Source organism: Anolis carolinensis, chromosome 1 (assembly GCF_035594765.1).
Source record: "Anolis carolinensis isolate JA03-04 chromosome 1, rAnoCar3.1.pri, whole genome shotgun sequence".
Lineage (NCBI taxonomy): Eukaryota > Metazoa > Chordata > Lepidosauria > Squamata > Dactyloidae > Anolis > Anolis carolinensis.
The window spans coordinates 182,832,758-182,850,254 of NC_085841.1; the positions used below are offsets into that span (position 1 = coordinate 182,832,758).

Here is a 17,497-nt window from a genome sequence, read left to right on the forward strand (position 1 = left end):
AAACTGAGGTGGGATATGGGGAGAAGGGAAGAAAATTTTGTTGGAGTAGGATGTGGGGAGAGGAGAGGAAGATAATCTCCTCTACCTTGCAACTTTGCCCTCTCCTTCCCCCCCTCCCCCCCAAATGGGAAGCTTCTCTTTTGAATTCCATTTTATATCAGAATTCTATAAGCTGCCAACCAAAATAGCCTCAAACATTTAAAAAATGCACCTTCACTTTTCTAAAGAATTAGCCAAAATGTCTGTCATAGCCTGATCAAGGCCCTCAGTCCTAATATTTTAATCACACATTACTAGGGACCTCTTCACAAGGGCTGAAATTTAGCAATAGCCACAGGTTTTTTTCACTTTCACCATGTAGCCTGCCAGCTCCCATCACACACAGGAAAAGTACTTCTGGAGCAGCTCCGTGGCGAAACTGGAAAAAAAAAAAAAACCATTGGCGGCAGACGATGGGAGACTCCCCATCTTTCTATAAGAATGGTTTAGCCAACTTAAGTAGGCTTCCCCCCATGTGATGAGGTAAAGGGGAAGCCGGGACAGTGTGGAGTGTGGGGCAACAGGTCCCCACATGCCTGGGCGGGCACCACCAAAATAGCTGCGGTTCGCGATGATACTCTGATTCCAATGGCACATTTGAAGAGGTCCTAGATGAATAGTGTCATGATTCACTAGTAAAGCCTAAAAGAACATATGCCTTTTAAGAACTACAAATGTCGATCATAAGAATCGAAAGCTTATTATTATCTTGATCAATGAAAGTCATTCTCTTTCACTCTAAGAAACACTAGTAAAGCACTGTTTTCAATGACTTAACTGGAAAAAAACACAGGCAATCTAGGATTATGATCTTTCCTATTTTTGGAAAAAAAAGTGACATTGGTCCCATAGGAATGATGAAAGGGTATTCTAAACTGTTTCCAACTTCAAACCATCTTCTCAATTAAAACACTGTTTCTATTTGCCCCAGGAGGGAACCAATACCATTATCTCCTGGATATAGTCATGTATAAGTCAGCCTCATATATAAACTGAGGGCAGATTCGGGGAACACATTTATTGATTTTGATATGACCTATGAATAAGTTGAGGGTCATATTGCAGAGAGGGGAAAGCGCCAGTGTCATCTGGCTGCGGAAGGGGGATAAACAGACCATTTTACCCTCAAGGAATTCAAAATTACCAAAACCAGTGCAGCAGTAGAGAGATTAGAGGGAGTATTTGCTTTTTAAAGGTTCTCCCGGGATGGACTAAACACTCATCCTTTGACACTTTACTCAGAGAAGGGAACTGTTGCTTTTTTGATAAAAGTTATAACATGCAATACGTACGTTGACCCTTGTTTTTAGGTTGATTTTTTGTACTAAATTTTCTAGACTTGTATACAAGTATATACAATACCTCATGGTGCCCAAACTGAATTAAAACAGGTTGTATACCAATGTGATGATCTCAGCCTGCCCATATGAAGGGGTTCCCCTCCCTCTTTCTGACTCATGCTAGCTTTTATTCTTCACTACAGTAGAGTCTCACTTATCCAACATAAACAGGCCAGCAGAACGTTGGATAAGCGAATATGTTGGATAATAAGGAGAGATTAAGGAGAAGCCTATTAAACATCAAATTAGGTTATGATTTTACAAATTAAGCACCAAAACATGTTATACAACAAATTTGACAGAAAAAGTAGTTCAATATGCAGGAATGCTACGTAGTAATTACTGTATTTACGAATTTAGCACCAAAATATCACGATGTATTGAAAACATTGACTACAAAAATGCGTTGGATAATCCAGAATGTTGGATAAGCGAGTGTTGGATAAGTGAGACTCTACTGTATATATGAAAAATTAAGATAGGTTTGCTTAAGCACTATGTGCATGCATCATTGATGCTAACAAAATAGGATTAGGCTAGAGTAGAGATTGGCATTATATGACTCTACAGATGTTGCTGGGTTGCATTTCTTATCATTCCTTAGCTATGCTGGCTAGGGCTGTTGGGAGTTGCAGTTCAACAACATGATTCCAATCCTTAGGCTAGAAAATAAATCTTCAAATGGAAAATAAACTTTGAGAAGTCATTAAAGAGAAAAATGACACATAAAAGTAAACGTTAGTCTTCTAGCAAATTCAAAATTCTGGTCCCTTCTGCACATCATTTGTGTACCAAAACTACAAATAGACAACTTTTCCACCAGTTGGTACCAATGGAACCCACTTCCTTTTTTTAGTCCCCGTGTTTTGTGGAGCAGGCAAATTTGCTTAATAAAAAAAATTATCTAGGAAGAAATAACTCTCTCCTACCTATGCAGGATAATGCTAATCCAAATCAGGCTAGTTTCGTATTTCCAAATTCAAAAGAAAAAAAAGTATTTTCACTGCATGCTAAGCATTTAACTTAACCTGTAATTTAATCCTCTATCTGAGCTTTAAATGCCATCCCCATGTTCTCATATGTCACACATCAGTGTCTGAAGAATGTGAGCAACGTATAGTTAGCTAAAAGACCACATCACTCAGAAGAAGAATCTTTCACAAACTCCTTTTGCAAGCTAATTGTGCACACACATTTAATTTCTCAAATATCTTCAGATACAGGTGTGAGTCAGTAGGAAGTATTTGTATTTACAGTGCCTTGGAGATGGACCTTAACAAGAGCAATCATTTTTGTTCAAATTACCTCTTACAAGATACATCAAAAACAGGACAAAACAAGATTTCTAAAGAAAGTTTCAAGTAGGGTTACTGCCATTCTTATTATTCTCAGCTCTCCACACTTGCAGTGTTGATTTTTGTAGATTTAATTATTCACATGTTTGATTAAAATGTTCTCTCTAAGAATCTCTAGCTTCTCCAGTGCTGTTCTGCAGTCACCTTCCAGTGGACATTGGCCACAGAGTCCTGCTGTAGGATCTAGAGATACCTAGATACCTAGAGACACCTAGGTGTTCTCTCGGCATTTTTTTATTCGTGGTTTTTCACTTTCATAGGAGTCCCTAATCCCAGTGAACGTGGAGGGCTGACTGCATTGTACACAAAGACACATTAACCACACACTCACACTTTAAGAGAGGCTTTTCATCCACAGCCAACATTGTACTAGCCAAATCTCTGTAGCAACCCTTCTTTGCCCAAATACTTAGGAATTATAAACTGTATGATACCTTTGTGAATTCTGTTCTTATGAGAACAGACAATGACAGGAAGTATGAGATAACACGTTCTGTTACCTTTGGCTTGGTAACATGCCCACCTCAGCCTGAGGTGCAGACATGCTGGAGAGATGGCTGGAGAATCGCCTCCTCCCAATGGCACCCATAAGGTATGCTTCTTGTTCACTTACCACACTGGGCATGCTCACAGAATCATCTAGACAGAATTCAGAGGAGAGGATGAAAAATCTCATATAAAGTATATATTTAAGTCTTGCAAGTGTTGCCACTTTTTTTTCATGTAGCTACCCATCTCCTTCAGCTAACTTAAAAACTCAAGCCCTTTAAACATAAATGATTCCACTTAGTTACATGCCAAAAGCAAAGTGGCTTCAGAAAGGAAAAGCTGGGAACATAATCTTAGCTGTGCTCATTAATTACCTTCTAAACTCAAAGTAACTTCATTTGATTTATTTTTGGACAGCTTCATAGGTATGACATGTACAATCATACAACTTCAACACTGTCCCTTTTAAAATATGTACTAAAATGCCTCCAAAATGAACAATTAAAAAACCAAGAGGATGTCCATCCCAAAATTGCTACCATTCCACTTGGATGGGATGGTGAAAATGAGATGGAGAGCTGTATGTAATCTACATCGCGATGACATCCCTGCTAAAGCAATTTCATGTGAAGTTACATGACGGTGACTGATTCAGGCTTTTAAAAAAAGATATGCTCAGTGTTATGCCCACAGGATGAAAACTTACTTTCTTCATCTTCTTCATCTGTCCGACTTAAAGTATCTTGGGATGCCTGTTGGGAAGGCTCACTATCCTGCTCCCACACAGTGCCTGTGCCAGTGTTGGAGCGGGACATAGTGGCAAGGCTCAGTCGGTATGCAGAGGTGGATGTGCCCACAGTGCTGATCGAAGTCTTCCCTTGGTAGGCTGAACAAAGTCAGGGGTGGGGTGGGGGGGATGACAGTTGCATTAAAAGAAATCTACAATGGTTGGAATTCACAATCATACAGTAGAGTCTCACTTATCCAAGCCTCGCTTATCCAAGCCTCTGGATTATCCAAGCCATTTTTGTAGTCAATGTTTTCAATATATCATGATATTTTGGTGCTAAATTCGTAAATACAGTAATTACAACATAGTATTACTGCATATTGAACTACTTTTTCTGTCAAATTTGTTGTATAACATGATGTTTTGGTGCTCAATTTGTAAAATCATAACCTAATTTGATGCTTAATAGGCTTTTCCTTAATCCCTCCTTATTATCCAAGATATTCGCTTATCCAAGCTTCTGCTGGCCCGTTTAGCTTGGATAGGTGAGACTCTACTGTAGTTACAAAGTATAACCTAGAAATATGCATTCATAACTGATCCGTATGCATTCCATTCTATAGATCATACATTTCCCAAACTTACCAGGCAGCAGCTACTGCGAGCAATGGAGTTTTATTCTTTGGCTGTTTTGTAAGTAGGAGACTGATGTTCCCCCTCCCCCCACCTGCTCCCATGAAAAATTGTGATGGAGAGACTACTTCTGCAATATGGATCACTTGTGGAGTATCTGTCTACTGTATTCTGATCAATAGGAAAATAAACCCATCGCTCACAATAGCTGCTGCCTGGTAAATCAAGATGCCAGGGTTAGGGACAGACTAGGAGATGCTACTTAAGTATATAATTATGGAACTTACATAGTTAAGTAGCTAATCTAGAATACCCATCATTGCTATCAAGAAACAAAATTCATTATTCAAGCATGACCTTTAGAAATAGCCCAAGGACAAAGATATATTTTTGAGCCTTTAGTAATATAAGTAAAGTAAATAAAAGAGAAGGGAACAGAAAAAGGAAGAAGATGGAGAGAGGAGACAAAAATCTAGTAATATCTTTAAGAATGGTTCATATTTTAACATGAGCTTTCATGTTCTTTGAAGATTTATGGCCTCGGTCACAGTTTGATCCTCTCTCTATCTCACTACGTTGTATTACACCTCCTCCACCACTATCCTTTGAAACCTTGGCTTTAATATCACTCTATTAGCACCTTTGATATCCATGAAACTTCATGTTGAAATAAGAGGTGTTTCAAAATGATGAATCCAATTTCATAGCAGTATATTTCACAATGGCAACATGTTACAGTCACACAAAAAGTCACAAACGTTTTAAGGAGTTATCAGGTTTTACTTACCATGTGTAGCAAGAAACAAAAATAAATAAATCTGCAGATGGAGAATATCTCATTGGGCCTTATGTTGTGAGATCCCCATCTTGTGAATGACTGAGGCCAGGGGCTGTTTGTGTGCTGGGAGAAGCATCTAGTGGTAATAATTTGAAACTCTATGCCCCACCCTTTCAAGTGGTAAGAGTCATGGTTGCAAGAGATATAGCAATTTCAAATCAGGTCCATCTTTTGAAATATTCTGTATAAACCAGTCATTTGAAAAAGTGCTGTTAGGTTTCTTCTCTCTCTTTCCTTTATCTACAAGACTAATATGTCTATTTTTCTCAAAACTGCTAGAATGGAATACCTGTAACTTATCTTGAAAGCTCCCCACCACCAACATAACAGATTTCCTGAGATTTTCTCACAATGAGCATTTTATCGTGTTGCTTTAGAGACGTTCTATTTGGTTTGGCCTCTGCTTCCAGGGTATTTTCTGAACATGTAATGTCTGCAGAAATTTTCTTTGGGGCATAATCAGTTTTGATGTCATGATACTGTGACCAAGTTGAGAGTAGGAGACTCACTGAAGGACGGAGTTGCAAGACTTTGGGAAGGTAAGGAGCAGTAGTTGAAATTTATTATGAACTGGATGCCTAAGATGTTATGTGTTCAGTTACTAAAAGGGCATGTTTTGGATGCCCTTTTCACACCAAACTAAAAGAAACATTAGAAGAAGTGTCAAATATCCTGTTCTTGATTTAGCATAACAAGGTATCTAAGAATGTGATGTGACTAAGCAAAGTGCGTAACTAGGTTTGGCTAATGTGTATAATATGCACAAGAAAAGATTTTAGCCTTTCTGGAACTTGTCTGCATGTTTCCATAACCCCACCGTCAACATAACAGATTTTCTGAGATTTTTCATGATGAACATTTTATCCTGTTGCTATAGAGTCTTTCTATTTGGTTTGGCCTCTGCTTCCAGGATATTTTCTAAATATGTAATGTCTGCAGAGATTTTCTTTGGGACATTTTGATTTCACAATACTATAAAAGTACAAAAGGCAGTTAAATATACTGGAGCCCTCGGTGGCGTAGTGGATTAAAGCCTTGTGACTTGAAGGTTGGATTTGCTGACCTGCAGGCTGCCAGGTTCGAATCCCACCCGAGGAGAGTGCGGATGAGCTCCCTCTATCAGCTCCAGCTCCATGCGGGGACATGAGAGAAGCCTCCCACAAGGATGGTGAAAACATCAAAACATCCGGCGTCCCCTGGGCAACATCCTTGCAGATGGCCAATTCTCTCACACCAGAAGCAACTCAGGTTGCTCCTGACATGAAAAAAAAGAGTTAAATATACTATCCAAGTGGTCCTAGGCCTCAAAAGAATCTATGGGCACTGACAATCACTTTGTATTGGTTTTCTGCCAGAGTAGTACCACCACCACTATAATTATTTTGTTGCATAAGGAGTTCAGGATGAAGGGTGCCAATTCAGCATTTTGCATAAACTTTAGATTTTTTTTGTGTGTCAGGAGTGACTTGAAAAACTGAGGGAATTGGCTATCTGCAAGGACATTGCACAGGGGAAGCTTGGATGTTTGATGTTTTACCATTCTTGTGGGAAGCTTCGCTCATGTCCCCGCATGGGGAGCTAGAGCTGACAGAGGGAGCTCACCCGCTCTCCTGCTCTCCCTGGATTCGAACAGCTGATCTCAGTCAGCAGTCCTTCCTGCACAAAGGTTTAACACACTGTGCTATTGGGGGCTCCAGTTCTTTATCACTTCAGTTTGTCAGTTATGTATGGTGAACAGTGTTGTGTCGTCCACTAGATGATGAGCCATGACATGACCACTAGATGTTGAGCCATGACATGACCTATTCTGTAGGTGCAATGCAGCTTTTTCAAGCTACCTTGAATGCCTCTCAAGTCCTTACCTGACCCACTGTGTACAGCCTCCTTCAAGATCTTTAGCTCGTTATTGAATTCTGCAATGAGAGAACTCTTGCAAAGAGGGCGTGGGATAAAGCGCCGCTCTAGCTGGTCTGCAATGTGCTGTCGGGCAGTCAGCTCCTCATGGTTCTCAGCTGGTTGAGCTAACAACTGGGAGTGAAAGTAGTAGGGGAGAGCCACAAAGAACAACAAAACACAATCAAAGTATAAATTCAGTATCTAAAAAAGGTGCCACAGCTGTGTTATTTTCATAATGTTTCAGATTCAGACCTCAATGGAAACTATCTTAGGCAGTACAGTTGAGATGTTTTCAACCTGAGCCCTTGGGGGATCATTGGGAATCACAGCAGGTGGCCCTAGTTAAATAAACCTATATCAATTAGACAAATGCTTCATGTGTTTCTTGGTAATTATTGTGATTACATTGTTATATTCTCCAGGACAAGCCTTTTGCAGCTGGGATTCCTCAGCATGTCATAATTTCTTTCTTAACAGATGCACTTTCCCCATAAATGAGTGTTTCTCTTTTCTGCTAAAGCAACTGAAGAGTTGTTCAAGAATAGCAAAAATGCTGGCTTTCTAGAAGAGAGATGGGAAATATCCAACCCCCTAGATATTACTGAAATGTAGTTCCACCATTTCCCACCACTGAGTATGGTGGCTAGATCTGTTGGGAATTCAGTCAACCAATATCTGGCTACATAATTCACATCATTATCCTATTTACTAAAAAAAAAAAACCCACAAACGTTATACGTGAATGTTATAGGCTGCTCGTCTCAACATCACCTTAACTTTCAGAATAGAACTCAAGGCTTGGAACCATATGATAATTCTTCTCTACCTTTTAGTGAAGCCATGCCCTCATATCTATTAAAACAGTGATTCTCAACCTGGGGTCCCCAGATGCTTTTGGCCTTCAACTCCCAGAAATCTTTACAACTGGTAAACTGGTTGGGATTTCTGGGAGTTGTAGGGCAAAAACATCTGGGGATTCCAGGTTGAGAACCAATGTATTAAAGTAACTTTTAAAAGTAACAGCCATTCTGCAAAAGCAGTGATGTCATATTTTGTAAGGTTACAATTGTATTGAAATATAGTAAGACTTTCATTGAGAAAGGAACAAATTGGCAGTAATTTGTTGTTTGTAACATGCTCTGTGCAATCCATGACCATATGCTTCAATAAAAGACCCCTTTCAATACATATTTAGTTTATTCCACAGAAATATTACTAATGCTGGAGCATTGTCACAAATCCCACCTTCCCAAACCTTACAGAATCAGGCACATCTCTGGGAAGTTCTGTTCTAAAGAATTAGCCCATCTGATAGATCTCCTGCTTTTTTAAAAAATCCTGGAAAGCTAAACTCCCATGCCTGAAACCTTCTCACGCTAGCTTAGTATTCAAGAAATATGTTCTCACCTTTGAAACTGCTGTTGTTACAAAGCATTATTACATTACTCTGTTACTAGAAGGATTGTGCGTCAGGTTTTATTAGGAAATATTCCAAAAGGAATTGGAGACATTAGATGTGGCTTACCTTGCACTGGATGAAAGGTCGAAGAAGCACAAAGATAGGAATTCGAGTGCGCACTATAAAATCCAGGAAATCCCATAAGGCCAGCCCTCCTACTTTTCTCAAAGCCATCTCTTTGACTTGTAGACTCAGCCAGTACCATTGGCTGCCAAGCTGCCGCTCAAAACAGACAAGGATCACCTTCAGAGCTGGAAGTCAGAAAGACATCAAGGGAATTAAAGTACTATGAACTATCTGCACATGCACTCTTGCATGCATTACCCTTAGTGTGCTTACAGCCTTCATCAGATTCCAGTTCTTGCACAAGAAACAGATGGTCTTCTAGTTAAGCAAAATATATACATGCAAATGCTTCTGATCTGTAAATCTAGAAATGAGAGGGGATCTATGTACATACAAACATAAGGGCCTGGATTCAGGTTGTTGGAGAAGGAGGGCACGGTAAATCAGTTAAGTATTGCAATCTCCTATATACACTTACTTGGGAATAAGTCCTGTTTGCCAGATGAAAACTCTCACTCACCCAGGTAAGCTGCCTGACTAGTGGATTCAGCTAGCCCTTCCTTACGCAGGTCCTTCCCTGCATCTCCCGGAGTGGAGCAGTGAGCAGGGGAGCTCTCCAACATGAAGTTCTTACTGCGGGATGTACTGATAATGCGAGGTGGCAGCAAAATATTAATGACTGTCTGGAGTAGCAGGAGGACTTCTGGCTGTTCCAGCCAAGGGCTATCTATATAGGATCAAAAGTGGAGGGGGCGGGGGAGAATAAAGACAAAAACAGATCAACCCCCCCAGCTCACAGAAAAAGACTCAGCACCATTTCCAGCACCAGACTCTGATGAAATATTACCATCTGGCACATTCAGTGAATTCCTCTATCCTTTCTCTTGTACACAAAAGTGTGCTTAATATTTTAACACAAGCACTGCATGATTTTGACCTCAGAACAATATCATACTCTTACGTGCTCTTTCTTCATCCTCATATTGTTCTTAAATTTGACTCTTAAGCACAGATTCATGCAAGACATGACTCACGATCAGCAAAAATCCCCCTTGCTACATTTTCTAGAGTTGCACATGCACTAAAATTTGGAGGACTAAACAGTTGTCACCTCCGAACCAAGATACTGGAGTAGAATCATTTGCTCAGGATTAAACCACACATATGAGTGACCCCTTTGTAAAATAACATTCATGAAGAAACTATGGTGTAAAAAGCAGTATTTGATCCACACAAGTAGCATGGAATTGGGCGACGATAAGCCCAAGTGTAAGCAGTGTGGTTTTCTTTGTTCCCATTTCTCTCTTACATATAGTTGATTATTTTGGACTTTGTCCGGCATGCTCTGTCATTCATTGTTCTGATCTGATTGAGCCGAGCTCCTGTGTCAAAGTGAATTCAGAAAACACAGCTGAAGTGAGAGAAGGACACCATAACGCTCATTCCCTCGTGTGTATTCCCAAGGAGCCCTACAGACAACACGCCACTGAAAAGAACGGTCATAGCAAAGGTAACACAGAGGAGAAAGGAAACACAGATATTTGCTGTATGGTAGAACCAGCAGGGAGGGGACAACAGAAGAATCTATCTGTTAACCAGACCTTTGCTTCCTGATCCTACTGTGAGCACAAATGGAATCAGAAGATTTAAAAGCATTCCTTCCCGCCTCTCCTGATTGGTGAATGGGGATATCACGTGGCTTAAGGGAAAATCTTCTTTTAAAGCCTGTGCAGTAATAATAAAAAAGAGAATTAAAACATATTTATTGGCAGGTTATGAAGTAAGGAGTAATGTGGCTATAAAGAAAAGGGATCCACAAACATATGGTGTACACAGCAACCTACAGGAGCCTCTTGTGTCTATATCTTTATGAGTTCATCGCCTTGGAGGATACCTATGAATTCGACTTTCAGTATAATCGAGTGACCTATTCAACATTTTGATTCTAAATAATTTCACAACAGAAAGAGCATTGATTGCTTTCTAAGTGACCCCAAAGTTTGAAATTTTTAAAACCTGTAAAATAATAGCACAAAGGAAAGGTTTTCCAGAACAAGACAACACACTGAAACTGTCCTAAATTTAAATCTGAAGTCTATCCTATATTGCTCAGTCCTTAAAAAGATCAACCAAATGCCAAATATCAGTTTCTGGAATCTAAGTATAGATTGTTTCTGACACTTTGAATAGAAGGAAGCTTAAAACTAGTGACAGAAACTAGGTGAAACAAAGTTTTAAAAGCTGAACATGCACAAAAATTGACTTTTAAAAAGTTGAGTCAATTCAATCAAATATGCTACTGACAACATTCTGGAAATGCACAGCTTTTGAGAGTTTTGTTCAGTTACGCATATATTAAATCTGTATATTGATTGTCCATTCCTTCTGTCATTTCACACAAGTCTCTCAGCCAGAGAGTCCCAGATCTTCCTTGCAGCTAGTAAACACATCTTTAGTACGTTGGTTCTATAGACCCGAGAAGGTCTTCATTGTTCTATAATCTATATGCACAAATTTCTAAAAGATGATGACACCAATAGGACTTTGCATAGAAAAATTGCATTATAATTAAGTAATGTTTTTTCTTCTCTTTGGCAGAGAAGAGCAAGTCTCCAAACACTAAAACACATTATTTGTTTTTCCAAAATATAATTAATAATAATAATAATAATAATAATAATAATAATAATAATACTTTATTTGTATCCCATCCGATCTCCCCTCATGTAGTATAGCTCATGAATCATGTCACACAGTCTACTATATTTTTAGTATTTAGGAACATACAAGATATTTGACAATGAATATAATAGTAGTCTCAGTGTCTACATTCTTGATATCTGCTGTCTGTAATCTTAATCAGGGTTTAGATAACCCTGATTCAAATTCTAGATGTCTTACTCCATAAACAAAATGGTTTTAGACAGTTGGACAACTGCAATTCACTTCAAAGAAGGGGGCAGAGGGGAGTTTTTTTAAAGTAAAGCATGCCTTCTGTTAGCTCCAAGAAATCCTGAAATATAAAACTGGTAAGCAACCTCTCACTGAACTGCAAAGTTTGATATTTTGTGCACTTGTCATCGGGTACCATAGAAAAATGTCTGATATCAGATTCAGTGAAAATAAAACAACATAAATGGATCCAGAGAATTTTATGAAATTTCAAAAGCTGCATACTCATGCCCTAAAAAGACCTCATTGCTTAAATGTGATCTACCTATACGTCCATTACTTTACATTTTCAGAAATCCACGACTACCTTCTATGTGTTAGCTCTTCAAAGGGTTTAATCCTGCATAGCCCCACTGTAATTTCAGTAGGACTATGCTAAATTGACACCTACTGAAGAACTACTCAGTTTAAAACTTCAAAACAGTTGCATATTTGTGGGAAGTGTACTCTATACTTCACAGTTTTTGCCCAGCTTTCGCAGAAGACAAAAGAACACCAGTGAGTTGGTGTCTTGACCACATGATAAGCAAAGCCTGTTTAACAGGCAAGGCAGTCACACCTGAATCTGCAATGCTACAAGCCGGACAACAGCTGTGCTGAAGGGTAGAGGTGGCGAGAGATAAGGGCTGAGATGAAGAAGGGGTAATCCATCGGCCACACTGGAAGGTCCTACTACTCCCATCACCTGCAATACAAACACAGCACATCACCTTGACCAACTATTGCAATTCCATCCATGCCATACCCTCCAGTGTTGATGAGGGATACACTTCAGATAGCGCAAGACTGGGCTGCTCCAGGAAGTGGAGCCATCCACAGTGCCTTGCGGTAGCTGGGGCCAGTCGGGGGAAAGGGATGGTTCTAGTAGGAGGGAGGGAGGGAGGGAAAGGGTCTGCTACAGGGTTAGCCAAAGGGACCGGAGAGGAGGCAGAGGGGAATCCAGCACATTTAAGAATGTACCCAGTACTAGCCCTGAATAACCAGCACTGTACTTGTGGAAAATGTGGGGTTGGAGGGTATGTCATGTAACCAAGGTACTCACTGGAAAATGTACTGAAATCACAATGTTTCTAGTTGGCTTAAGTTGTTCCCTTCTTGCGTCATGGCAGTGTCCTGAGTGTCAGCAAAATAGTACCATGTTCAGATTCTCTTCTTCATTGTCCTAACATTTTTTGAAGTTTAAATGTAAAGGGAGAATGGACTGATTCCGATCTATATCTGCAGCTTTCAAATGAGAATAAATAATGCCATTAACATGCTTTCTGGTGAAGAAAAATGTTCCTCATCCAAAAGTTTTTCATAGCCTGGCATCTCATGTTGAACAATTCAGTCTGGATTTCACTGCATTGTTATCTTTCTATTAGCTGCTCCAAATTGCTGAAATGTATATCACATCCTACTAGTCTAGATGTGTGTTAAAACGGTAGTTCTTAAATGCAATTTTATCCTTGCCTGAGTTTTGATCTTGCCAAAAATGTCCCAATTTTCTAGCCAACACATGTAGCTTCTATTGTTATGTTAGATTAGGTTTGGCTAGAAAACTAGCCAATCCTTGTTAAGGCCTGCTTTCCAGGAACCCTGATCCTACAACACTGTCGATCAGGGTTGAGAATCATGTCACCTCCATATGAAGTAGGACTGCAATCCCCAATTCAGCCCTGAGCAGAATAGCTAATAGTAAGGAATGCTGGGTGTGTAAAAACATCTGGAGAACCACTTGATTGCCATCACTACTGTAAATAAAGAAATAGTTCAAAAATCCTCAGTATTTGCTTTTTGCAAAGGAACAGCCCAAGACTGAGCATCCTATTGATTTGTTGGACTACAACTCCCACCTCCCCCAGCCAGCATCACAGATGATGGGATGGTGGGAATTATAGTCCAACACATCAGGTGATTACTAAGTTTATGAAAGCTACCTGTGTTCTGTCATTTGGAGGCACTAATAAAATATGCTGTGAAAACTGCAGACAAGAGGGGGCAATGGGTCTGCATACTTTGCAGAACTGGTAAAAGTGCAGATTAACTTCTCTGGGCCATCCAGATTGTTTCCTATATGCTTTTGAACTTGTCATTGTCATTGACAAATACTCATACTTTCACTTCATTGCCATATATCAATATTTATAAATGACTAGAGTGAACAAAGCATGCAGAATAATCACAGGATGTCTCAAACTTACACCTGTTGATAAACTCTACAGGCTAGCTGGCATTGCCCCCCTGATGTGTAATGGGAAGTTGCTGCTAACTGAGATAAATAAGGTTGAACACTGTAAGAGCCATCCACTGCATGGCTATCAGCCTCCTCCCAGTAGACTCAAATCAAGGAAAAGCTTCATGAGGACCACCACTCCTTTTGACATTCCCCCAGCAACAGTGATGGTGCCCGTCTGGGCAGCTAATCCAGGAAATCCCAGTTGGGTGGCCCCCCACGAGGGTCTACCTCCAGGGGCAAACCAAGAATGGGCAACTTGGAAGTCCCTGAACAGACTCAGAAGTGGAGTGGGCAAATCAAAAAACAACCTGGCAAAATGACACTACTTAAAAGAATCCTCCACCTTGTGCGACTGGAGCAGAACAGACAACTCCGTATCTGTATGCTTGTCCGCAGTGTCTTGCCTCATGTACAGAGGAAGAGAAAATTGTTTGAAGCTACATACAATGAAATTGCTGTTGCCCATTTTTGGTCAAAAGATATTTAGCCGTTTGTGCTTCTTCTATTTTTAAGTTTTATACTAATTTATGCAATGCTTCTGATATGAAATAAATGACTGGAGAAATGATCCAGTTTATTTAATATGGATTTTAAGTTTCACTTGTAAAACACCTTCTCTCATGCTATGATTTGTGAAGGTTTCTTAATTTAATTTAAACTATGCAGACTGTTAGATAATGCACTGTATTTTCTGATTTGTCTTTTTAATTCTAAAACTATCACACTAGAAATTTAATTGTGTTTATCAAAAGAGGTCTATGCATGCCAACTGCAGTATCAGGTAAAGCTATTCTGATTTGGTTATTGGGTCAGCAGCCTGGCCTCCTACATAATGTTTTGCATTGCAGCTCCCATAACCTCCCGCCAGTGTGGCCATTGGCTAGGGATAAAGGGAGCAACATTCCAAAATAGCCAAAGGGCACCTTCACAACAAATTCATATAGTTAAGGGATAGGAGAATATGAACATTGTACAGGAACACTCCAAAGTGATTTTAGACTGTGGACACTGCAAATTTACACAGGTGATTTCTCAAATTAGTCGATGGCTGATGCTCTTTTGCAGCCATACAAATTGTTCTTTTTCCACAATGTGAGACCAAATCTGTCTGCAGCTCCATCCTCCCACCCCTCATCCAAGTCGGCTACCAGGTGTGTGCAACATCCACCACCCCACTCTCCAACTTGCAGCCCTCAACTCTCGGCGCAACATGCAGGAGTGGATTTTCAAAGTGGTGCATGGAAAGTAGCAAAAACCAGCCACTGGACCATGGGCTTCTCCTCCTGTTCTCTCCCCAGGCACCATTTTGAAAATGGACTCCACTCTTCCTAGTGTCACTTGAGACACTTATTTCTGTGAGCAGGCAGGGGACAGGAAAACACCAACTGATACAAGATTATTTCCAGGGGTTTCGACCACAGAAGGAAGCTTAGCAGATGGGCAGGACATTGGAATTTTGGCTACTCACCAGATTGACACAGACATTGATCAGTGACCTAAGGTGAGGCAGGAAGGAAATGATTGGCTGCCTCTGAAGTGTCAAACAAACCCCTTCAATCAAACTGCTGGCAGGCTCCCATTCAACCTGTCGCCTGGAACACAACAGTAGTGGCATTAGGCATTTGACATCCTCTGAAACCCAGCAACAAGGCGACTGCCACAAAATTGATGCCAAAGGTGGACTTCTCAGATGGCAACAATGGATATTACCTAAGCTACTCAGAAAAGCAGAATTGCACAGAAGAAACAGAACCTACAGTAACAAGGCATCTCCAGAATCCTTTGATATCGGTACAAAAATATTCAGGAACACAACAAACAGGGAAGAAATGATGAAGGTGGGCAAGGGCACAGCATGGAAACGGGCTTTTTAATGGACTACAAGTCTCAGTATCCCCCAGATGGTTTGGCCTTTGGATATTTTTAAATTGTCTTTTTTTAGTATTGGGAATGTTATACTTTAAAGAATGAAATATTCTGAAAAGTGCAACCCCATACTTGCGTTTTCGCTTGTATTTCCCTGGGGGAGAGAGTTCCACTGCCGAACAGCCCTCACAGTTAGAAAGTTCTTCCTCATGTTCAGGTGGAATCTCCCTTCCTGTAGTTTGAAGCCGTTGTTCCCTGTCCTAGTCTCCAGGGCAGCAGAAAACAAGCTTCCCCCCTATGACTTCCCCAAGTATTCCAAGTGTTCGACAGGGTTAGAACCTAAATCCTTCTCATGCCTTCTATATTTAAGTGTACAAGCATGCTTCAGTAAGCAACGCTTCTAACAAAAATATTTGACAAAGTTTCCCTGTTTTCATTTTTACTTTCTACCTAACTGGACATTTTAGCAGCTTCGGCATTAAGAAGATTGTAAAGAAAGGATGGAAAATGAAGTTTTAGTGTTGGTTTGTAGCAACATATCTGAAGTAAACAATATAATAAAGTTTGAATTGGGAAAGAATGGGATCATACACTAGACACTACTGGAATTATTTCTGTTTCTTTCCATATGAGGAATAAGACTGTTACCTTTTCGATTACCCTCAGGATATTAAAAATGTATAGTTCTATAAATCTAGCCACCATAATGGAGATCATAAGAACAGTGGTGAAAAAATGCATCCTTTGATGCATTTTGGAAGAACCCTTCAAGTTGTCTTTAAAATACTCAAATAGTTTTGCTTACCTTTGCAAGGTTTACCTGACTTGGGGGCTTCATCTGACATAATCTTGATAGTTTTGAGTGAAAAGTTTGCTGCAATATGCTGAATTTACTCTTCTTTGTAGTATAGTAACATATACTTATTTTTTCCCTGCTACTACTTAATTCTTTTGGGAAAGATATCATGAGATGAACGCATCTGATTTGTTAACTGTGTATTTTAATGCTATGATAGTAAATAGGCTTTATCACCAAATGTGCATGTACCTCTTAACTGTTTGTATAACAATATATGCCTAATTCTTAAAACGGAGAATAATGGGTGATTTTAGAAAGTATGGTGACAACCACCTCTAACCTGTTTGCTTGTTCTGAGGAGTTTGCTACATTTTAAAAATCGTTAATGTGGGTTTTACATAAAGATGCATTTCCTCTATTGTTGCACATGCATACACACCAATAGGAGAAATACATTTTTCCTTTCTTTCTTTTCTTTTTTGCTGTGAGAATTCAGTGCAGCAAAACACTGTCAATAAAATGAGACACCCTTCCTTCAAGGCTTGCAACATCAGAAACGGACCCCCCAGAGGTTTCCGTCACACCTGCTCACCTCAAAGTAGGCATCTTGTGAATTTTATTGAACATACGATCCAATCTTTTTAAGATGAGGATAAGGGCTGGCCTCACTGCCTCAGCTGTCCAGTCAGTGATGGGTAGCATCTCCATGATGTATCGCCGGAGCCCACGGCTCTCCATCGTCTGGGTGTCATAGGGTGCCAGCTTCAGAAGGGAATGTGCAATTTCTGCCAACCTAAAATCATTGCTTGTTTAGAGG

General features: G+C 39.9%; 1 protein-coding gene across 12 annotated transcripts in view; it reads right to left on the reverse strand.

Moving 5' to 3' along the window:
* The window catches only part of unc80 (unc-80 homolog, NALCN channel complex subunit), a 195,712-nt gene that overhangs the window by 21,832 nt on the left and 156,383 nt on the right, over window positions 1-17,497 (reverse strand). For 11 of the 12 annotated variants that reach the window (XM_062961169.1, XM_062961161.1, XM_062961141.1 and 8 more), the window contains 9 exons: window positions 17,273-17,473; window positions 15,484-15,607; window positions 12,357-12,482; window positions 10,447-10,570; window positions 9,366-9,572; window positions 8,846-9,030; window positions 7,287-7,452; window positions 3,930-4,109; window positions 3,235-3,373 (listed from right to left, as the gene is read on the reverse strand). In XM_062961169.1, coding sequence (XP_062817239.1) covers window positions 3,235-3,373; window positions 3,930-4,109; window positions 7,287-7,452; window positions 8,846-9,030; window positions 9,366-9,572; window positions 10,447-10,570; window positions 12,357-12,482; window positions 15,484-15,607; window positions 17,273-17,473 — 1,452 coding nt within the window. The other variant, XM_062961203.1, reaches the window with a different exon arrangement.